The sequence below is a fragment of the Lutzomyia longipalpis genome, chromosome 1, assembly GCF_024334085.1.
Source record: "Lutzomyia longipalpis isolate SR_M1_2022 chromosome 1, ASM2433408v1".
NCBI classification, from domain to species: domain Eukaryota; kingdom Metazoa; phylum Arthropoda; class Insecta; order Diptera; family Psychodidae; genus Lutzomyia; species Lutzomyia longipalpis.
This window is the reverse complement of record NC_074707.1, coordinates 8297878-8322889: the sequence shown is the minus strand read 5'-3', so window position 1 is coordinate 8322889 and position 25012 is coordinate 8297878. Positions and strand designations below refer to the sequence as shown.

At 37.6% G+C, this 25012-nt stretch overlaps 1 protein-coding gene across 3 annotated transcripts in view; it reads left to right on the top strand.

The window, feature by feature from the left end:
- The window catches only part of LOC129787246 (limbic system-associated membrane protein-like), a 49257-nt gene extending 25149 nt beyond the window's left edge, over positions 1 to 24108 (top strand). For all 3 annotated transcript variants that reach the window (XM_055822688.1, XM_055822696.1, XM_055822679.1), the window contains 8 exons: positions 7050 to 7250; positions 9230 to 9370; positions 9455 to 9586; positions 16600 to 16697; positions 16800 to 17162; positions 17298 to 17494; positions 19771 to 19829; positions 20677 to 24108. In XM_055822688.1, coding sequence (XP_055678663.1) covers positions 7050 to 7250; positions 9230 to 9370; positions 9455 to 9586; positions 16600 to 16697; positions 16800 to 17162; positions 17298 to 17494; positions 19771 to 19829; positions 20677 to 20807 — 1322 coding nt within the window. In that variant the 3' untranslated portion in view covers positions 20808 to 24108. The remainder of the gene's footprint in view (positions 1 to 7049; positions 7251 to 9229; positions 9371 to 9454; positions 9587 to 16599; positions 16698 to 16799; positions 17163 to 17297; positions 17495 to 19770; positions 19830 to 20676) is intronic.
- Positions 24109 to 25012: the final 904 nt, after the last annotated feature.

Sequence of the window (25012 nt, the reverse complement as noted above, 5' to 3'; positions counted from 1 at the left end):
GTTAGAATAGTAAAGTGTTTGGCAAAGCATGAAAATAGCTTTAGGATATTTGGAGCATTCAAGGTGCACATACGTAGAGAAGAAAATAGGTAAGAAAATTCTCAAAAAAAAACTTATTTTATAAGATTTTTAGTAGATATTTAAATGTAAATGATATTGAAATTATTCCTCATTAAAATTCGATGTAATTTCTCGCAAAATGATGCTTTTAATTCACCTGAAACTTTAGTTTCAAATAAGTGTTTTCCAAGTCGATTTGAAGGATTATTTTATGCCTAAAGCTGCAATTTATTACCGTCATATAATTTGAGTGCCGAACTTAAAGTTCACGACACTTTAGAACATATTTAATCCCTAATTCTACTTGTTTAATTGACTATAATCTCTTTGAAGCCTAATTATTCTTTTTAAATTTTAAATAAAACGTAAAATTATGTTTGAGGAATTTTCTCATTGGATTCCTTTCCACATTCCCGCATTCACATGCCAATTAGTCTTAAAACCAAAGAGTAAAAATATTCATCCGTTGCTCGGCATCTTTGCTTGGGAACTAAAATGTTTTTCGTGGAAATGTGTTATGGTGCTATGCAGGAAAAGAATGTCAAGAGAAAATGATCATGACATTTTTTCCTGACATTTTTTTGTCATTCCCTCTCACTCCCACTAATGTATTTCTGTATCTTTCGTCTTTCTCTGACGCATGCTTCCGACATTTTCATCATTCTTTTCTGTGCACTCAACATGTTTTTCATTTCGTATTTTCTCAGTATTTGGGGATATTTTTCCATGAAAAAGTGAAAATGGGCTTTGCTGAAGTGTTCTCAGTGCCAGGAAAGCCGTGAAAAGTGGAAATTTGTGGTCATTTAGCGGCCAAATATGTGAAAATGCGCGAAGTGAAAAATCAAAACATTCTTTCCCTGACCAATTTTTACGGGATATTTTTCTGTATTTTCACGGCACAAATCACTTCCTGCAGGTTTTTTGGACTTTCCCACAGGTCATCTGCAACAAGGAAGGTCTGTGTGGGGGGCAGGAAAATGCTTCCTGGGTGGTGGAATCCCACCTGAACGCGGAAAAAATTGGTCCGGGAGTGAATGTTTTGCTATAGAAACTGCACAGTTTTCACTTATTTGGCCAATAAATACCCCCGATTTTCCACTTTTCACACCTTCACGGGCACTTAGAACACTTCCACAAGTCGCTTTTCACTTTTCCGGAGCTAAAATATCACAATTTACAGAGAAAATTGCAGAGAAAACTAACAAACACGTTGACTTCACAAGAGCTGGAAAAAGAATGACAGATAAAAACATGTTCCTGCGACATTCTTTTTCAAGCTCTTGCGAAGTCAACACGTTTCTTAGTTTTCGTCAATTTTCTGTGTAAATTGTGATATTTTAGCTCGGGAAAAGTGAAAAGCGACTTGTGGAAGTGTTCTAAGTGCCTGTGAAAATGTGAAAAGTGGAAAATCGTATGTATTTATCGGCCAAATAAGTGAAAACTGTGCAGTTTCTACAGCAAAACATTCACTCCCGGACCAGTTTTTCTGTGTTCAGGAGTTTTTTGTACGATCCAGGAAGCAATTCCCTGACCTCAGGCAGACCTTTCCTATGCAGATGACCTGTAGGAAGGTCCATAAAGCCCGCAGGAAGTGATTTGTGTGGTAAAAATCCAGAAAAATATCCCATAAAAATTGGTCAAGGAAAGAATGTTTTGATTTTTACTTCGCACATTTTCACATATTTGGCCCATAAATTACAGTAAATTTCCATTTTTTACTGTTTTCCTGGCACTGTGGACTCTTTAGCTAAGCATTTTCCACTTTTCCTTGAGGAAAATATCCCCAAGTGTTGAGAAAATTCAAGGAAATAAAAACATGTTGTGCGCAAGAGAAAAAGCATGCCATGAAAAAAAAATGTCGTCACCATGCGTGGGAGAAAGACGAAAGATAGGAAAATACATTAGTGGGAGTGAGAGGGAATGAAAAAAAATGTCAGGAAAAAATGTCATGATCATGTTTTCTTGACATTCTTTTCCTGCATAGCACCATTAGGCATGTTGGTAAACTAGCTTTTCACGAGAGGCATTCTACGTAATTATGATGTATTAGTGGAAATCCTGTTATGTGGAGCGATGTTGTACAAGGGTTTTCCGCAATATCTTCACATGAATTCGGCAGGCAGCCTCCGCAAACCACCCACCCCATTGCGCCCGTTGGGGATGAAATTAGAAAGTAGTAAAGTACTCTAAATAATGGAGTTAACCCGAGAGGTGTATGTGTGTAGCACTGAGATACAAACCTCTCCCTTTTGCTATTCACCTTCGCATTAAACCCCTTGTATATGGGGACCCAAACACAACTTTCCTCTCCTTGCCAAGGAATCTCTTGCGAAAATGAGGGTTTTTGTCAAGTTTCTGTGAGATGATGCTAACAAGAGATGGGCCAAAACTTTTCACACATTCATGCACTCGGGAAATCACGGGGATAAAATGTTGTGGGTGGGTGTGGGGGTGAAGCATGGAAGACACACCCAAAGGGTAAAATTTTTCCACAATCTCACGGTAAAAATTTTTAGGGCATAAACATGCAGAGTTGAGAGCAGTGAGGTGGTATGCTCATGATATTGTAATTCACACTCTATATAGCCCCGAACAGCAGCATCTTTAGCACAAAGTTGCTTTCCCCAGCATATTTTCCATATTTTCCCTTTAAATTGAAGATGCTATTTTCTCCGGAAAAATTGAAAGGAAGTTCCTGAAAGGAAAGTCAGCTTTTATCACCGTAAAATAAATTATAATATCCTCTTATGTACCTAATATGTAGGTATGAATATGTTCGTGGAGGTTGCTTATTGTGAAAAATAACGAGGAAAAATAATTAAGAAAAATAAAAGGGAAAAGATTTTGAAAAAAAGTGCAAACTATTGAAAATCACTAGAATCTTTATAGAGTTTAATTATAAATTGTTTTAAAAAGGATTTATTTAATAATAAAAAGCTTTCATTGACTTATTGCAGATTGTGATTTTTTTAATTTCCCTCTAAATGACTCTTAAATATTTTTTGTGTCAATTTGAAGCAAAAATAGCCAAAATGGAACATTAGAATTAGTTCACATTTAATTTTCAATGTATGTTGGCGCATAGATGATTCAAGCATGATGCCAAACTATTACATTTTTCTGTTCACATAAAGTTTTTTGGAAACTCTCTTTCTCTTATTGAGAACATGCGGTGCTTGAGACAAGGAAAAAAAAGAAATTGCCATTTGCAATTGAGTTGGAGATGCACATAAAATTTCTCAAATAATGGGATTCAGTGCAATGGGTTTAAAATTTTAATTCTCCGCCTCGGGGAAAAGTTTAAGAAAATTGTTTATTTCATGGGAATGTGGAGCTTGTGCTGGGCTTTTCTATATACCCGCAGCTGTTACCACCATTTCGCCAAGTTGTCGCCCATTGCACGGCCACTCTGTGGAACTTCCTTCATCTCCGCATTTTCCCCACATACACACACACACAGCTTGAAATGGAGAGGTCCCAGTGAGATGCTTTGCCAGACCGAAAAGCAACTCTTTAATGGACATGCCAGGAAAGTCAGTGAATGCGGGGGTGATGGTGGGATTAGTGCTTCGCATTTTCAATTGAGTCCCTCTTGACTTTTCCGCCTTTTTACGATTCACTTTCCGCTCAAAATGCCAACAATTAGACTCTCTCAACACAGCACACACAGCAATTTAATGGAGTTTCAGCTAATTTGCCAATATTAGACTTTCGACTTTCTACCCCTTAATGATGGGGCAAAGTTTTTCCATGCAAGGCATTTACACTTAAAAACCTCGCTTATGTACACATTTTGCAACACTCGCACGTGGAAACAGTACCGCCTTCTCCTCCCACCCATTGTAGCCCACCTCAACCCATGTACGAGGAAGAAGCTTTGCAAGGGTTTATGTACAAAAAAAAATAAAAGAAAACCCCTAAAAGACCAACAAATGCACATTTGCAGCCAAAACAAAATGGAAAAATGGAGTGAAACACTTAATCAATGCTACTGGAATCTCTTAATTGGCCAACAAACTTTACTTGAGTGTTTTTTAATTAATTAATCTTCGTCTTCACGTGCTGGCTCTCCTTTTCCATCTCTACATTGCACCGAGATTAATTTCCAGGTCATTCGTGAACCCTTGCAAAGGGGTTGAAAAGGAAGAGGAGCTCAGATTGCTGAACTAATGGTCTCAGTTGGTCCACATGTTGTAAAATTTTCATCGTCACTTTAACTGAGGAAGCTCTCTGCAATTTCTCAACAAATTGCTCAAGTTTTTGGAATTTGCTTTTCCACTCAACAAATAAGTAGAATGAGGAGCAATATCTTCCATAAGGGTTATTAACTACATACCCTTGCTTCACATCTTTGATCTACTAAAGATGCTCCTTTTTGAAATATTACTCTACAAATTAATTTCTTCTAGATGTATGTCCCACTTTTCATTAATTTTCAAGTGAAATGCAATGAAATTATTTAAATAATTCAATAATTAAATTTTCCAAGAAAAAAACCATCAATATGAGGAGAAAACAAACAAACAATTTAGTTTGAAAGAACGAATGCATCAGCATTTAAGTTTTTCCCTTTGCAAGAATATGCATAACTTTCATGCTTTCTGAAATATGTGTATCATTGTACATTATTATGTATTTATACGTGTACATGTACAATATGTACATATCTCAAGAAAAGTTATCTATCATACTAATTGTTTCAAAAGCTTCGCAGACAGTTTCGTGAAACTTAATGAAAAACGAAGAAATTTTGAGGCTAAGTTTAAAGTAAACCAGAAAGTTTGAAGAAGTGAAAAATGATTGTGAAGATTGAGACTAACTTTGGGATGCTCTCTATTTATTTTTCGGTCTCTCAAAAATTCTGATTCACCCCCAAAAGTAGAGCTCAAAAATGTGTTCTAAAATTTAAATCCGCGTGGAATGGAATTTCCCTGCAATATATCTCCCTCTGGCATTTTTTCATCTGTGAAGTCTCCCAACATTTCCTGTTTCTCTGATTCAACCGAAAAAGGAAGACGGCGATATTAATATTTATCTCTTTAGCAAAAAAAAAAGTTTCATGTTTAAGGCTTCATCTCGTGGAGAAGTTTATGAATGATTAACTGAACTAAAATTGAATTTTGAAGTCTTTTTCTTTGCCTTCTGTAATTTCTTTAATATTTAGTTTATTTTTTGGTGTATCTCAGTTAATGAATTTTAAATTTAATTTCTAAATTAACTTGTCTGAAAGGCACAGTTCTTTGCTATGATATATTGTGCAAAATTGTAGACTAATAAAAAAGATTTATAAACTAATTTCTCTCCTGAAACTTTAATATTTCATTTTTATTTCTTCTCAATAAAATTGAGCTTTCTCCTGGGCTTTTAAAGATTTTTCTGGCCCTGTGTGAGCCACCGTTCTATCCCAATCTCTTCGTTTTTATACTCTTAAATTAATATTCAATGAAATTTTCAATGTTCAGTTTGAAAGAAAAACATTTCTTGACCTTTCTGTCAGTTAAATTTTGTAATATAATTTATTCTAAACGAGGTAAATTGTCGCTTCGCTCCAATTTTCCTCGCCCCGCTTCGCGGGGGGTTTTGCGCTTCGCGCAAATTTTAGAGAGAAAAAAATTGTGATAATTTATAAGTAGATTGGGGTTACTCATCAACCCCAAAAAAATTGCAAAGAGAAGAAATCATTTTCATACAACATTTCGGGCGCCAAATTCAAAAATTCGCGAAAAATGCATGAGAGTTATATGGGGGCTACCTGAAGGGGGGCTTTGGGGGGAAAATGGATACGGCCACTCGAAAGCGCCTGATATAAGGAGCCTCTGTACCAAATTTCATCACGATCGGTCAAACGGTGTAGATTTGTATAGCTGTACAGACACGAAGATTACCAACAAACAGACCTTTCTTTATTATATAGATAAATTTCTCTGTGCTCATTCCATTTCACAAAATATATTCAGTGGGAAATTCTTCATTTTCTTATTCAATTTTATTCTCATTTTATAATCATGCACTTTATTCCCCCCACCCCCCAGAATCCCCAACGGCCCCGCAACATTTCACTTGCACGTCTGTAAATGTTAAATGAAAAACAGTCACGCTCAGAGGGCAAAAAAGTGTATTGGCTACAGAACTGAAAAAGCTATCAAGACCATAACGTCCTTTCTCACACTTTTTAATGTTACAATGACTCCCCGCATATCCCCTCCAGCTGTCTGCTTTTTTGGCCCACATATATCTCAATTCTTTGAAATATCCAATGAGAAAGTGTCTGGCGAAAATGTGAGAGCTGTGGGTGGGGTAAGACATATGACAATAATGAATTTAATGCAGAAAAATTGTATCTTCCAACCCCCATAAGCTGTCTTCACACGTGTGCAAAATAAATGTTCGACATGCAATAATTCTGTTGGACGATCGATTGCCAGGAGCGAGCGCTATCTCCGGATGAAATATGTTGCGCGATGTCGAAACAAGGTGATTGAAGAATTCTTCTGGGGTCTCTGACATTTATTGCATTCACGCCCATCTAAAGATGGGTGGGTGGTGCACCCCCCAACATGCGCAACTCACATGCGAACGAGTCATGAAGACGACGATGGAGCAATTTGAGATGGAGAAACACGCCAAGAGTTTTCTCAAGTTGAGGAGTACAGGGCGAATGGCCACCCAATGTTGGTGGTGTGGATGGAAGAAAGTCAAAGGAAGGACATTGGGGCAAGTCCTCGATGTACACAGAGCAGGGAACCATTCTGTGGTCTATGAATTACACACAAACCCTGCACTCGGGAATATTCATTAGAGAGCGCCTTTTGTTATCCTCCAACTATCACCACACACTCATTACATTTCTCTCACAGCACATTATCACCCATCCCGCCCCAAAGTGGTTGCCTCTGCTAATCCCGACCATCCAACCCTCACCAACCCCCATCTCCGACACAGTGTCGAGGAGATTTTAACACTTTAATGGCATTTTCCCCATTTTCCAGGCACATACGTTCTTGCGTGGAAGCGCGGCATTGCCATCCTCACGGCGGGCACGGTGAAGGTCACACCGGACCCGAGGGTACGACTCGTGAATGGGTACACGCTGCAGATCAAAGAGGCCGTTCCCCAAGATGCTGGGGATTACATCTGCCAGATTGCGACGCTAGACCCTCGGGAGATAACGCACCATGTTGAGATTCTGAGTAATGTACCATTTTTTTCTCTCTCTAAAAATGTAGCCTTTTACCCTTGTGCACCACGTAAATATACAAGGGGGGTTGCTTTTACATTCTTGCATCAACACATAAATTTTCCCAAAGCTTCCAAAAGGGATTGTCATTGATAAAAAATTGTGTCAAACCCATGGGGAAGCATTATAGAGATAAGAAAAAAAGTAAAAATAGCAATTTTTCTTTCCTTAAAAAAAGCTCTTATGCATAAATTCTGCTGTATAATTTAAGGGGAAATATTCTCACAGTTAGCTCTAAACTTGGCGAGAGTGACAAAATAATTTGAAATGACTAGCCCCTCTGACTTACCCCAGAGAGGTCTCGCTTCTTTACACAAAAACATCCCCCATCAAAGCACTATCGTGAATTATCTCTTCTCGAAAATTTTAATGTTCGTATGAGGATTCCTTTCCAGGCATTAACTTTTGGGTCATGGAGAACATGCGTCAATTACTTCATACCACATATCCCCAACACCATCCCACTTAGCCCATTTGTGACAATCACGAAGCACTATGACGTCTAATTTGGATTGCATGTTCGTCCTGAAGGAAACTTTGCCCTGAAATTATCGCATTTTCGCTCAACAAACAAACACAGTGCGGGGTGACTGCTTGGGAAAAGCTTAAAGCTCAACCCTTGTTGGGTCACACCAGCAGTGCTTTTGAGTCCCTCGGGGGGATTTTCACTAATTAGAGGAATGTGGCGCAGAAAGAGAATTGCATAATCTCGTAGTTTATGTGAATTGAAGCTCATTAACACTCCATTTCGCAAGAGGCACGCGGATGGGCGTCGTCGGCCGGAAGGACGCTGAGTGGGTCGCGCGGAAGTTGCCGCATGATGATTTAAATGCACACACACACACACAGGCCACCCCATGCCTACGGGGGTGGGTGATTAAACGCTGAAGCACTTTATGTGACCCTTATCAGTTTTATTTGTAAGTTGGCGGAGTGTCGCGTCCCCCTTTTTGGAGGGAAAGTTATTATATGGCAGCACAATAAACGCCACCGAGGACAGATCGTTGAACAAGAAATCTACCTTCCGGGATTCTCCTTCCTGGTGCGCTCAAATGTGATAAAAGTTTAATCGTTTTAATCTTGCTTTATGGAGCTCCGCCACTCTTACCGACACCCCGAAGACACACTGTCTCTCTAAAGCATGTCGCCGACTTACTAACATACACACCCGCGCGCAGGCTATTCTTGGTTTGTTCCCCAAGGTGTACGAGAAGTACCCCAGATGAGAGTAGGGGTGGCTTTCTGCCATTCTGGATAAGAAGTATGTACAGCGCTGGGAATGGGGAATGTAAAATGTTGAAATAATTCTTTTAGAGCAAACAAAGAGTGTGGCAACATAGACGCAATTAAATGTATAGGGGTGAGTTTCGAGGGGGTAGTTATTAAACTTGGATAAAGTTATTTATGTAGTTTACTGGCTCTCTCGTGTCAATGCTCTATATTGATGGAAAATGCATTTTCCAATGGCAATTTCTTCGCTTTTCTGTAATCCTCGTGTAACTAACAGAATCCTAATTTTAACAATTAAAAATAAATCATATTAAATTTAATTACAAAACCAAAGTTCAAAAATGGAACATTCAAATAAAGTTTTAATGTAGAAGAGAATAGAAGGGCTAATTTATCCATTTTGGACACGAGCTCAAAGAAAATGGAACATCCCCCGCATTGCTTTCAGAGAATGGTGTCATCTGTGCTGTGAGGGGAAAATTGGTCAATTAAGGAGATAGAGGAGTGAATTTCAATTAAAACACACTCAGAGACAACACATTCAATGATTAATGTAAAGCTCCTGGCATGTACTCACCATCCCCATTCCATTTACGTGGTACACACTCACATTTTGGAGCACACAAAAGTGAATCAATTAGTGAGGTGTGGGTCCATTAATAAAATCTCCCTTCCTCACGGGGTTTTGCTTCTTGTTTCTAGTTCCACCGAAGATCCATCATGTAACATCCGGAGGACATCTGCAGGTGAAGAAGGGTTCTCCAGTGCGCCTTGAGTGTTCCGCCACGGGAAATCCCACCCCAAATATCACGTGGACACGGAAGAACAACGTACTGCCGAATGGTAAGGCCTTTAGAGAACCCCCATAATATCTGGCCAGCAGTGCTCTCACCTCCATAAATTCCATTGCCTTTCTCTCACTTCCAGGCGAGGAAAAATACGTGTCGCCGGCGTACATAATTGAGAACATGGACCGGCACAAAGGCGGCATCTACATCTGCACGGCATCCAATGGTGTTGGGCACTCAGCTTCCAGCCAAATTAATTTGCACGTTCTCTGTGAGTCCTCTTATCACACTTAAAATCTCTCTATATGTGTTTTGTACGTCACCCCCAAAATATCCGCACGAGTTGCACGCAGGAAACGAGAGAGAGAGGAGTGAATGGAAAATTTTATGACACCCCTAATCAATTTCTTGCATGACTTTCGGGCATTTCACTCAGCATATACATACATACTGAATGGGGTTCACAAAGGGATATGCAGATTGCTAAATGGTTGCCTTGTTATCATACACGCACCCTCAACAGCAGCACAAAAACGAGCAAACTTATGGCATAAAAATGTCCTAAAAGATAAAGTTTTAATTACTTTTTTTTAATATGTACGTACATAATTGGAGAACTCACGTAAAAAATGTAAACGAAGGCGTGAGCTAAAGGAACTATTCTCGCCTTATGCTCTCGCACCATAATTCTATTTAATTGCATTCTTACACTTTTATGTGAATTCCCTGAAATCCCTAACGAGGACCCTTAATACATATCCAAGGTTTCCCTTTAGGAAAAAAAAATTAAAGTGCAATGCAATAATGGTTTCATTTTATATGGGAAAACCTTTATTGATTCCCTTTACACATGGAGACGGTCAGCTTTATGCTTAACCATTATAACAACCCACAACAACATTTTTTATGTTTCAATGCCTCTGTCGAATATTTTTATAGCCTCTTGCGGGGATGTTAAGATATAGTACAGGTCGATTGTCTCTGTAAACATTTATAGACTTTTTCGCACCGTTTATAAAAAAAAAGATTTTTTCCTGGAATTTTTTTCAACAATTTGTGTAACTTTTCAATGTATATTCAACCACATTTCCGTAAAGAGAAAAATTTAAAAATATTTTCTTGCTCTTTATTCTAGCAGAATAATCCTCTTTTGAGAAAATTAATTTTCTTTTGAGTAAAATAAATTCCTAGAACTTTAATGACTATCTTTTCAAAGAACTTTTATACTATTTCCATCTGTTTAAAAACTTTTTTTTTTCATTTCTTTTGAGAATGTTTTAAAATGTATCAAAGTTGCAAAAATTTTTCGTTAAAGATGATTGAAAAATGCTCAAAAACTCTTAAAAATTCCGATTCAAATTTAAATTTTAAAATGTCTATTTTAAAATCATAAATAATAAAAGTTATAGAAATACTTTAAAAGTTATTTGCCTAATATTTCAGAAATATTCTCTCATTGGTTTTTTTGTTGTTGAAATTCCTGGAAATTCTCCAATTTTAGAGAAAACTTTCGTAGCTTTTTGTGGGATGTACAAATGAATATAATGTATATACGCAGCCAGATGCTTGTTTTTCAGCATAAATAATGCACTAATAGTCGGAATAGACTTGATGAGGGTGTGACTTAGACATACACAAACTCTATATGTCGTTTGTGGTGTTATGTAGGAGTTGAATATTAAATTATTTAGATGTGATAAAACCTCATCAACCCCTTGGGCACGATGTGCATTTGCTGCACCCCTCCCCATCGCACCCAAGAGAAATATTAATTTGCATATTTTGTCTCTACATTCCTCATGATTCTGATCATTTGCCATCCCCACCCCCTGAATCTCCTGTGTGGGGGGGGGGGCGGTGGTACTCCTTTAGAAGAGATGCGACAGAGAAATCCAACAAAATATCATGTTCTACTCAACTTTTGTGTGTGTACCAGACGAAGAATGCATGAAGAGTACAATCACCATAAATATTGCAACATAGTAGCATAAATGTAAACATAACCAATATCAGTTTGTCGGGCATTGTACATTTGTGGTGAAATGCAATTATTTTCACACTCACACTAATTGCGAAAATTCCATGTTGTTGAATACGTGGGAGTTAAAAGCATGCAGGACTCATCGAAGACATCCAACGTGCTCATGTGGTGATTTATGGTACAATGTCCCTCTTATGTCCTCCAGGGGTAGAGAATAAATTTTAAAGCTTTTAATATCTCCTTGAAAACTTAACTATAATCCTATTGAGAAATCTTACAAAGTTTCTTAAGAAACAATCTTATGAAAGACAAACTTTGATCTGTGCACTAGTATTACGTATGAAATTGATCCACAAAAAGCTTCCTTAAAAGCTCTTTCCAAAAGATGACCTTTAATACTGTAAATCCAATTCAAAACCCCATGATTTTGACCCAAGAAAAACTGATAGGTAGCAATTTAGCGCCAATTTCCTCACGAGAAAAAAAAGAACCTTATTTAATGCCCATTTATTGGGGGTTTTAAACACACACACACTACCCCTACAAATCACCCCCGCAATTGACTAGACGTGAATAACCATGTTTCAGTTTTTTTTTCTTGCCCAAGAAAATACCCCCAAAAGAGAAGCCCATGTGGATGTTTAGAAAATCTCCCCCATCACACAAAGTACCGTCGATAATTTGGAACAAGTGGAAATTATGAGTTCTTTCGGGGAAAGCCTCCGCCCCTTTCTCCGTATATAATATAGAACCCCATTCGAATGCCCATAAGCATTCACCCATTAGACATTTTATACGAGGGCCGTCCGGAAATCATGCCTTTTACTGCTAGACGCGCATTATGCGGAATACCTGAAATTCTCGTCCCTTTTCACGCACTATATAGCCCTTGTGGTCACCGCAGAGCCAAATCGTCGCATTTACTTAATTTACACCCCCACCGGTCACCCTTTTGTTTACCCACCCACCCCCATGGTCGGCCCACAATGCCTACCCATGCACGCTCACCACCGACACGCGATATGCTAACCAGGTGCTGAAAGCCTGCGTGGCTTTTTCTTGATATTCCACAAGGGGTGTTGAAGTCCGTTCGTGCGTGCGCGACGGAAAAAGACCTTTCAGGTGCTCTGGCGAAGGAAATGTGAGACGACGGAGACAGGAAAAGTAATTTACTTTGGTCATTTTCAATTTTCTCTCAATTTATCCATAATTCAATAACCCACCCGTCGCCTCCACTGAATCCTCCTCCGCATCTGATGGGGAGGATCAAACTCTCAATTCGTTGTGTCCCTTTTGAATGTTCCTGACGGAGACGTTAATTTCTTTTGGGGTTTAATACTGCAATCAAAGAGATTATTAATTTCCAAGAGCTCAGTCTGCCTTTTTTTTCTCTTCATCTTTATGGCTCTACTACATGTTGGGGGCATCAAAGGGTTCCGGCCTTGCTGGTGAATGTGACCCCGTCAATTGCTTGGCTTCACCTTTAGAGAGCAATATGCGGAGGAATTCAAAGGGAGAGAGCCCATTTAACGACTAACCTCGACAACAAAACTTTGCGTCCAATGCTTTATGCGTAGATATTTAAGAGGACTTTTAGTAAATTATGGGTACACAATTAATTTTAGATATCCTTTGAGCTAAAATTGAGGAAAAAAAAACAATTCAGAGCTTCAGAAGGATTTATTTTTATTAAACAAATGATGCCGTTCATAAAAATCATCAAAGGAAAAGTTATTATTTTTCATGGAAATTCCTTGATTAAGTTTTTGACCCCTTTTGTTATTAATGGTGACAAATTGTGTTATTCGGAGACCACACGTGTGTTTGAAGAAAATTAAAAGTAATTTCCCCAATAATGTAAATAATGACAAACTCAATTAAATGAGTTTAATAATAATGTTTACTTTGGAAATGAGAAACTTAATTTACACTTAATTTTCAAATATTTGCCCATATTTATTTAAATAAATACATTATTGGATATTGGCAAAGTTATTTAATTGAATGTAAATGAAGAAACTGCCGGATAATAATTAATTTGTTGTCACGCTCCATTAAATCGGTTTCTTAATTACTCCTTTTTACTAAACTTATCATGTATCAATAAAAATATTTTCTCTGAAAATATTATTAGAATTTCACGTTGAAAATTAGTCAGAGATTTAGAAATTTTATGTGAGAGTGAAACAATTTTATTATAGTTTTGTTCCTTACATTTAATATAGATTTTTTTTATAAGTCAAATCAGAAGAACTTAAAGAAGGAAGAAACTTTGTCTAATAATTGTTCCCATATTTCTCTACATTGTCATTAATTCAAATAGTTGTGTGTGAACCATTTATATTTAGCAAACACAGAAGTGCTGGGGCAAACTAAATTGAAGGCAGTTGGTGTGCTGTGTACAGGAAATGGGTCTGTGCGAGGGAGAGGCTTTTAATGTGACCGCCTGACCACCAACTATAGGAGCACAAGTACACACCATTCTCTCTGCTAAAAGCGACTTTCGCACCCCAACAATGTGCCCCAATTTCCATCAACCACCTCCAGCCCAACCCCAAAGCTCCGTTTTAGCATTTGCGGATCCTAGGCTGTTTGAGCTAGCTATTAAGCCGAAGCGAACTCTGTTCCAATGATACACTTAAAAGGACATAATTTTGCTACAATTTATTGCTATACTCGTCAAATATTTGATTATTTCTCGTACACAGGACCCCTCTGTGTGTGCATTTGGATAATGAAAATGGCAAACAAACAACACCCCCGCGTGCACTGCCGCAGCATACGAAAAAGCTCCGGCATATGACATACTTTTTTTTTGGAAGGGCGTATTATGTATGGTACATACACCCACCCCGGCCGGAAGTGGGTGCTCAATGGTGAAAAATTATATTTGACAATTGTTGCAATAAAGTGTGGCAAAAAAGGCACGAGATGTTGTGAATAAATGTGATTTATAGCCAATAAACAATTTTATTGTCATATACGGAGAGTAAATTTCTGCAATTTTACAAAACATAAAACCAATCACTGTAATTCGTGTGCAATATCGTGTTGGTTTGCCTCTGAGCACTTCCAAAATATTGTTTGAAATAATAAAAAAGCATGTAGAGCAAGGGAGAGGCATTTTCAATCACACTGCTTTGTCCTCGTGTGTGCCAAAAAATCCCAAAAGCTTCTCTTATTTATTTAACTGAAACACCCATAAAGTCGATGACTCCGGGGGAGAGTATCTCATTCAGGAAAGAAATTAATTTTCCACATAAAAATATTTTATAGGAAGATTTGTCTTTTGAAAAATTAATTAAAGTTAGCAAAATAAATTACTTTACGGTGGAATTAAAAATTTAGAACTCAAATACGTTACTTTGACAATTTCCAGCGACGTGTTGGATATTTTTTCTTTCAATATTTACATGTTCAAGCCCTACATTGAACAAAATTGAATTTTAGTTCAAACTATTTAAAAAAAAATCAATTTTGCAGCACTCATGATGGATAAACAGAAAATAATTAAATTTAGCAACTTTGTGATACTTTAGTGCTGATTAAGCGATTTTTGTTGTTTTATAGTTTTAAACTCCCAACAGCGCGTGTGTGTGTACAGAGTTCAACAAAATCGGAAATTTAATTAAAATAGCTCCCATCAATTCCCATAAAATGTGTGTCAATCCGTGGCATTAATCTCTTCTGCAGAATCAACGAAATTTAATAACTTCCGAGCTTCATTCTGCTCCCTCCCCAAAAGCGGATATGTGATGGGGTGTGGAATCCCATGGTGGGGGGCGCATTTGTCATATCAGGTTGACCATAAATCAACTTCAACCGTGGTGAATGCTTACACAAGAAACGGAAGGAAACTTTTATCAAGTTGGTGCCTTTGCTTCTTTTTTTCTCCCATCCTGCCATTCGCACCAAATTCCTTCTGCATCCGAGAAGCTCTTCTTCTTCACATGAACCTTTTTTTCCTCCTCAATCCGCATATCTCGGCCGGGAATTCTAGGTCATCTTAGTGGCGGCAGAGAGAAGAGCTTGAAATTGGCGAGAAAAACACACCAATGTTGCCCACAGAGATTTTTATTTGCCACCAAGAATGGTGATGGTGGCCTAATTCGAAAATGGCACCGGCACGCAGAAGAGCTTTTGATGTACACGGTATGGAGGTGCGGGTGGATGGCTCGGAGAGCACTTAAAAAGGCCTTGAGAAGATTTTCACGAGATTGCTTTTTTGGACCGTCGTTTTCTCAAGAAACAATGCGGTTGATGGCCCATTTGCCCGCCAGCAATGAGTCTGTCGCATTTAAAATGTTTTTGAGGAATTGCGAATGAATTCGCTGAGTGCTGACACTTGTAATAATTTTCTTAGGCTGAGATTTAATGTTAGAGCGACGTTTCTTTTACATTTTAAAGAGTTTTGATTGAATTAAAAAACAGAATTGAATTTCTATTTAAGAGAATTATCTTGAAGGTATATTAAAGCTTCGAAAGCTTCCACAGAATGTGAAATAATTTTTAAATAATTCCACAACAGGATTTTTAAAAGTTAAACACTTTAATTTAAAACTTTAAAGGAAAATATATGCAGTAAGGTTTATTTTTAGAAAAAAAAAAGCTTGGAAAATATAAGGCAGAATTTACATGGAATTTACTTTTCTACTTGTTTACTACTGTATGTAAAATGTACATATAATGCTAAATCAAAGAAAATTCCTCCCTTTTTATACATTCCCTCTGACTTGCACTAAACAAATCCACATAGTTAGAATGGGAAATGACTTTCAAACATACATAAGTCCATCCCTGAGCTTTCTATCTAGGTCAGCCTTAAAGCTCTACATATATTTGCAAATCCACACCGCTGCTCTTTAAATTCCATTTTCCGACTGCTTTTGTTTGCTAAATCCCAGGCTCGCCTGGTGAATCACACACACCTCCGTGTGTTCTCATGTGCCCAGCCCACCCTTCTGACAACCATTCCTACCCCCATGGTTGCATGTTGCCACCAACGAACCGATAATGGGTACGTTCCAGCTTGCCCCGTCACACAAATTCCATCTCATTAATTTTCGTTTACCACACAATTTATTCTCACACGTGAATATGTGTGCGAATGTGCCTCGAATGTGCATGAAATTCTTATTAATACTATAATATAATATTTTAATGAATCACGCGGAGGGTGTGGGTGGTTTTGATGTCTTAATTGCCTTGTTATTGCTGGTTGATGGGAGGCGGAGGGTTGGCTTATGTGTGTGTGTGGCGAGAGGGTGCAAATATAATTGGCACTGAGTTATTTGAATTGCTAGATCCACCTGAGATATCCGTGGAGCGGCAGGTCGTGTTCTCGGGCGAGGGTCAGGAGGCAGCACTCGTGTGTATTGTTCACGGTGAAGCCCAACCGGAGGTAATTATAGACGGGACCCCGTTTTTTTTTATTTGCCGTGTGGGTCCGCCATATCAATCACAATTCCCAACTTAACTGAGAATTCTCTTCCTTCGGCGGTAGGTTATGTGGTTTAAGGACACAATGCAAATCGACCAAACAGACCGAATGATTACGGAAGCACGAGGGGCTAGACATACGCTAATCATACGAAAGGTGCACGCCATGGACTTTGGGAACTTTTCCTGTGTCGCAGACAATCAACTTGGGAAGAGTCGCAAAACGGTCACCCTCACGGGGAGGCCCAATGTTGCCACATTTAGATCGGCACCAAATAGCCAGTGGCGTGATAAGTACAATATCTCATGGACTGTGGATTCTTTCACACCCATTGAAGAGTACAAGCTCTACTATAGGCCGATCTTCTCGACTCAGGAGCAGAGTCATCAAGTCTATGCCCCTAAGCCCCGGACTCCATTCATTGCGGTAAATTTTTTTCTTGAGAATATATAATTTATTTAAGACTCTTTTAAATTAATAAATTCCAAGTATAGAAGGAAAAAATCTTTATGAGTTTAAAGATGGTTAAATTGAAAATTTGCTGACATTAATACATTGTAGGACCAAGCCCCTAGTCCGGCGTACGACACATTCAACTACCACGCTGGGTATGGGAATGCCATCCATTGGGGTAAAAATGAATGGCGGGACATTGTTCTACCCGCCATCCCGCTATCACAGCACTACACTCAAGGAATGAGCTACGTGATAAGAAACCTTGATCCGGATCAACAGTACGAAGCCAAAGTGCAATCAAGGTACGTCGCGAACTTTACCACACCCTGACCCAGCAGTTTACTTCATCCCTTGGCAAACATAACTCCTCTTTTTTCTCCACCACCCTCCTCTTCCACCCAATGCACAAACGCCACACATTTCATCCCTCTTCCCCAGTAGAGGTCATGGGGATGAGGGAAGCACAGCAAATGATAACGAAGGGAATTGAAAGTGAACTTGGGAGTGGTGTATATATGGTGGTGTGTAATTTGAGTACATAGTTTTTAATTTCAAGAGCCGCAAAGTCTCCGAACCTGGGCTTAGTAGGAGTAGATGAGCAAAAAAAGCAGCACAAGCAGTGAGAGAAAAAAATCAGAGGGACAAACAATCCCATATATTAGACTTTCTCTCCAAAGTAAATGGTTTGCTCTTAATATTTACACAAGCTTCTCGTCCTCATACTATAAAATGAACCAACATGCACTTCCCCATCGGAACACGGTGGCACGATGTGTTGATATCAACGAGGGAAGAGTACTGCGCTGGGATATTTTTAATGAAAAATTAATTTAAAATTTATTTTTTGCAGATTTATTGAATTATTTAATTAGTTTGTGTATACATATAATAGACTTTGCTAATTAAATTTTAAACATTTTTCCTCTTTTAATTCTCAAAGTTTTTAATATTACAACTAAATTTTTAGTTTTATGCTTCGAATTAGAACTGTATATCAAGTTTTTGGCATATTAATTAAAATTTTGATCTATTTGAGGGAAAAGAAAATTAGAATGTATTGAAAATTTTAATAGATTATTTATGTGCCACCGACAGGTGAAGTGTTTAGCTATAAATTAGTTACCTTTTTAATTATTTTATTGAATAAAATTGACGTGCACAATGTGGATAAATTAACCAATCTAATAGATTTAAATTAAATTCTATATTCAATTTAAGGGGGGTCTCTTTTGAGAGCTGATGAAATTAAATATTTTTATTTTTCTTGGAGTTTTTCTTAAATTTGGTTTTCTGGTGTTGGTCACATTTAAAGACTTATTATTGAGGAGTAAGAAAATCACTTTCCGCCATCTTAGGTGCGACGCCATCTTGAGATTTTCCTCAAAACACAAAGGTAGGTTTTTCTCAGGATCTACTGGATGGATTTTGATGGGGTAAAAAGCAAATGAAAGAGGAAATACCAATGCAGATTTTGATGTAGCGGAATTTTGAATTTCCGTTCTGGGGCTGAGAAAAGTGAAAAAACGTCAAAAACATCTGAAAAAAGTCACATTTTTCCACTTTTCTCAGCCCCAGAAAGGAAATTCAAAATTCCGCTACATCAAAATCTGCATTGATATTTTCTCTTTCATTTGCTTTTTACCCCATCAAAATCCATCCAGTAGATCCTGAGAAAAACCTACCTTTGTGTTTTAGGGCAGTTCTGTGGAAAATCCGGAAAATCACAAGATGGCGTCGCACCTAAGATGGCGAAAACTGATTTTCTTACACTTCAATAATTAGGCTACAAATGTAACCAACATCGGAAAACCATGTTTAACAAAAAACCCCAAAAAATGAAAACATTAAAAATGTGTAAATTCTAACAGATTTCCCAAGAGACCCCCCTTAAATTAAATAAATTTCAAAATTCTGTCTATTTTAACGAACATTTTAAATTCTTCAGAAAGCTCTGAAAATTAGAGAAATTTCTTCGCTTGTCAAACAGAAAATTCGAGAAAATATATGACAAAATTTTGGATTCTATTCACACAAAATTGAATTAAAAAAAAAGTTTCTGCTGTAGAAAAGAAAAATCTACCACAAAAATAATCGGTGCAGGATTCTCACAAACTCAGTATGTAGTTAGATACCCAAATAGTGTTTACCGCACTAAATTTCTATATATCTCCACCCCACAAGTGCTGTATATTCGCCACACCCCATCCTGTGAGAAATGTTCCTCTCTGGACTTAGTTGTTTAAAAACAAATACGATGGAATTTTTAGCACCTCGTGAGGCGAGCCATGTTCTCAAGAGGCACCAATCGTGCGCTAGAATCTACGATTCCCGGGGAATCCTCTTGGGTGGTGGGTACGAGGGTCCAGAGGTATGAGTGTATATAGAACACTTGCCTGGATATCGCCTCGAAAGTGCATATAATTTATTATTCTCTCCCACTATCCGTACCAAAGCAACATCACCCACCACAGATGTTTTGTGGTTTTCCCCAAGCCCCATGGGCGATCCAACATACCGGAAGAAACTACAACAAAAAAAAATGAGAAAACCTCCTAAAATATCTTGTTGCTCGTTGCAGAAATCGCTTTGGCTGGAGTGATTTCACCGAGAGATTCCTCTTCACCACCTCCAATACAGGTAAGCATAAAAATTAAATTTTACATCCCACCACCAAGTGGAAAAAATGCACCATCTTACGGGTTTATCTTTATGCTGATACACCGCCATTAAGGTGGTGAGGAAGAAGAAAAAGAAAAAAAATGTAGGAAAAGAGAGTCAGAGATGAAATAGAGCGCAGGTTGTTGGATTTTCCATCAGCCACTTTTTACTTCACCTCGCTCCATTATGTTTGAGATTCCTCCGGAAAATTTGATTCATTTTTTAGTAGAGTTGAAAAATTTATGATTTTATTTTTCAGAGCATTCGAATTTCAATGTTGATTAAATTACTAAAATTCTGTAATTGAAATATTTATTTATCTGCTTAAAAAGGTTAGTTATGGAACAAGATTTTTAGCAAGGAATACTTTTTAAAAATAAATTTAGGTTTATGATTAAATTAGGAAAATTGCAACATTCCCCTCTCCCAGAAAAAAAGTTATGTATTTCTTGTTTCCTGAACTTTTTCTATTTTCGTCAATCTTTCTATTTTGTCTTAAAAAGCTCAGCCATAAAGTTCTCATTAAGCACTTATCAACAACACGATCCACGAGAAAAAATTCCCTTTTGAATATTTATCGCAATCTATGGCCTTTTCAACTCTCCATTCCGTGTCATATTCATTGAGTTAACAAGGGCTCTGTGCGGGTATAAGTATGTGAATTTGTGCCTCCCACATGGATGGCGCATTTACGTGGGCTGGGACGGAGAGTGGATTGAGATATTCAGGAAAATTACTGTGACAACCCTTGGGGTTATTTTCTGCGTGCTTTTTATTAACCAATTTAATTTATATTGTTGTCACTCCCCGCAATTTCGCATTTCAGACACCGAAATGAGGGACATGAGCGTCACCCACTACAGCAGCCCCACGTCCGGAACGGGAAGTTTCTTCCGGTGGCGCCTGGGCGACGCCCTCATCATCCTCACCTTTGGGCTCTTTTCGTGGTCGTTTTAGGCCCCCATTTCCCACCCCCATTTTTCTACATCACAGCGAGGGTGAAAAAAAAATTGAGAGAGACACAACAAAAAACTGTATGGTGCGGATTCATAAAAAAAGAGAAAAAAATATGTGTGAGTGTAAAGTGTGGCTCATTTTGAAAAGTGGATATGAGTTTTCTCCTTTTTTTGTGCAAGAATGAAAAGTTTCAGTTGAATTGAAAAATTTTCTCATTAACGCAAAGAGTAGTTAAAGAAAATTGAACTCTGTCATTCACTTTAGGTAGTTGTATAATGAATAATATTGGCACAATGAGGCCATGGAGGGTAATTAATAGTGTGCATATAAATGAGAAATATTGAGGCGAAACAATGGACTGATGGGGTCTAGCAACGCCAGCACAGAGACGTCGCACTGATTACATTTCTGAAAAACTTTTATGATAAACGGTCTGAAGATGCTTCATTAGCAAAGTGAAGAGCAAACCCCGTCAAGATTGAGAAACAATGCTGCGGAGGAGGAAGTTTGGGTTCGCATCGTGTTTTTCATTATCATGCTGCTAAAGTGTGGAATTTTTCTGCGGAAAGCTCAAGAAGAAAAAAAACTTCGTTTAATGAAAATTGAGTGTGGCATCTCTATGAAAAAAAATTCAATATCAGAGACAATGCAGCGTGTTATTGAGTAAGTTTGCCGTGAAAAGCGCAATGAACGGGAAGTAAAATGTTAATTTACGCGTTAAAAATGAAGTCAAGAGACAAATTCATTTGAGAGTTTCATGAAAGACAGGTAAAAGTTCAATTATGAGCTTTAAGTTGTCTAACTGTCTATTAAAAAAAAAAGTGTACACAGAACAGTTAAACGTTGGAGAATTTCCACCGAAGAATTTATGGAAAATCATATGAAATATCTGTGGATTAAAAACACATTTATATTGCTGAGCAAAATCAGAAGTGAAAATGATTTTCATTGAAGGTTTTTAGAAAAAATAATTAAATTTTACATGGAAAAATCATGTGGAAATTTTTCAAAGTTATCCTTTGGCAAGTTTCCAAGTTTTAATATTTTCTAGACACTTAAATCCAATTATTTTCTAGCTTCTGAGAATTTTTTTTAATAAATTAGGGTTTTCCTTGCAGCACAATTTTCATGGGATGAAAAATGAAATGTGAAATTTGAGATGAAAGCTCGCACAAGCAGCATTGATCAATGAATCCGGAAAACAATGGATTAATCAAAAAGTTTTTATGAGTGTGAGTGTTTTAAATGAAATAAAAAAATAGATAGAGAGAGAGTGCAAAAAGCTCCGTGTGATGAGACAAATTTAGATGTTAAGGAGATAATCTTTAGAAGTTGTAAGGAATTCATAATGCATTTCGCAACAAAAATTGGTGATTCATCCTTCATAAATTTATTACGAAAAAGCATAAATATTTCAGTTCACATGCATTCCCCCTTATGTGGTGAGGAAAAACCACCCCATCACCATGAGCTGGACGCGCGAGAGTTTCTCGAATACAGAGAAATTATCGCATAAATTTTCCCACGACAAAAGGATTTCTCGGGCGAAACTTTTTGGGGGCACGGGGTGTGGGTGGATGCCAAAGTTTTCCCTCCCATGTGGAAAAGCAAGTATCATCATCTTCATCTTCATCATTGTGTCGTGACACACAGAATTGACGTCGCTTTCAGTTACCGCACACACTCAGCTCATCCAAGAAAACCCATCGAGAACCCAACACAATGCTCATTACGTAATATTATGTATAAGAATTAAAATTATATACACAACTCACTGCGAATACGAATGGGAATGAGGGCGATACCGAAGACGGAGCCGTGTGCTATGAGTCGGTGGGAGGAAGATGAGAGCTCGTCTTCACCACTCACGCGGCTGCTGAAGGAGATTTTATAAGCACGGGTAGAGGGATTTGAGGTATGCGGTGTACACCTGCAAAAGGAGCTTTTACACAAAGTTTCAAAGCACACGAAGAAAATGTCGAAGGAAGTTTATTATCAGAAACATTGTCAATTAATTTAATAAATACCTTTATATTAGTTTACAGCCCCTTTTGAAGTCCTCAATCGCTAAATCTAACATGATTATAAGGAAATTATTAGAAACAAATAATTCCTCATGGATAAATTTAATGCGCCACATTTCTTTCATTTTTATTAAAAAAAAAAATTAAAATATAATACAAAGAATAATACAAGCGGTGTACACTGAAATTCCACGAGTGCCCTTCCCCTTGACTTGTGTTTAAGGCTGGTGCGGCGTTGAAAAGAAGCGAGAGAATTAATTTTCGCAGTTTTCATCTGCATTCACATAAAATCAATTTAAATTACTCGTTACAAGGAGAAAGACTCAGAATTAATGTGTATATAGAGCGAAGTACAGCGGCGATATTTTGTATGGTTTGCTAAAAGAAAATATCACTGTGCCAGGGCTTTATTGTTTTCCATTTTGTGAGAGTCCCTCTGGGAAGGAAAGGTATTTATATACTTATATGTGTGTGTGGGTGTATATTGTAGCGATAATAGGAAATTTACAGCCGAGCAGCTACTCCCGAAAACTTAAACAATAGCAGATGAAGAGCTCCTTCGCCCATTTCTCATGGGCGAAAGCTGATGCTGCAGAGTTGAAAACGGAAGTTTTCCCGAAGCATCCCCCCAACCCATCCTGGAAGGGAAATTTTTGAGTACTCCAGATAGGAATTTATTTGCCCATAATGTATTTTATTAGTTTTCCACTCTGCAATCTGTCTTATCTACCCTTCAGCTTTTCAACCCTTCCCACCTCTCACCCCTTTCTGTAAGAAAATTATTGCATTCCAATATTATATATACTTTGCATTTTGTACGAGAATAAAGAAGAAAATCGTGAACATCAGCATTAAACTATCGCGAACAGAGAAGGGAATATTGCAAAAGAAAAAAAAAATTAAAATAAATTCATAATAGCATAAAGTCACAAAAGAAAAGTAAAAGAGGGTAAAAAAAATTATATTGCGAGATTCTGTGTAAATAGTATATAGTAATAAATTAATTATAAACAAGCCTTAGTTTGGTAAGAGAATTGCATTAAATTAAAGAGAAAAAAAAGAAAGAGAAGAAGAAAAAAATGAAAATGAAGAAAAAACTCTCATTTCCATGTTAAATGTAAATGTTTCTAAAATAGTCAAATACAATGGAGATTAATTCATATGATTATATTTTATAAATGTATAAAAAGGTAATATATTTATTAGATTATAAACTAACATGAACCATGTTTTTAAATGCTAATAAACGTCACGCAAAACTCGATCAGAATCATGAGCTTTTGAGTTTTCCTTTTGCATCCTCTACTGCAGCACATTCTACCTACCTACGTTTTTTAGTCCATGTGGCGATTAATTACACGTTAATGAAGGAATTTATTCAACGTGAAATATGAATAGGAGAGCTGCTATGAAAGGTAAGGTAAAAACAATTGATTTATGTTTGTGCGGAGCTTAAAATGGAATGAAATTCTTCTCATGCAATTAAATGCTTCTTTGGTAATTAAATTATTCTAAAAGAGCATTTAAATCTTTTTTTCTTTCAGTGTTATTTTTTAAGAACTTGCACTAGTTTTTTTTTTAACAAAGAAATGTTTCTTCATTTGCTACCATTTCCACTAGTTTTCCACCTTCTGAAGATAAAAAAAAATCCACCTCAAGATCTTTTCCATGTACAACAGCAAAGAGAGGTGAGAATATTCGAGATTTTAAAGACTCCCTGTATAAATTATTAATGTGAACATAAATGCGATGCTATTAAGAACACACGAGGGTGCTGGAGACAGAGATAAAGGTGCAAATCCACAAATCGCACTTCTACACGACTTACCCTCCCATAGCTCTATAAGGGCGGACCAGCTCGTGTCTTCATTACTCACATGGCGACGGCAATGGGTTGATTTTTCACGTCATCTCTCACCTGCCAAGCTCATGATATTCAATTTGAGCTTCTCCGCTGAGCAAATCACGTCAATTTTCTACTCAATTTTTTCCTCGACATTCCCACAAATGTAAGCTGTCTGCGGCGGGATTCGTGGATGTGTCACTCCTCCGGTGTAGCTGTGCATGGCTGGTTGGCAACCCACAAGAGTACCTCCACAAGCTCATGGCGTCTGTTTGTTGTTTCCCATAATTATGATTGATTGTCACAATGCGGTTTGGAAGCTGCCTCTGAATATGAGC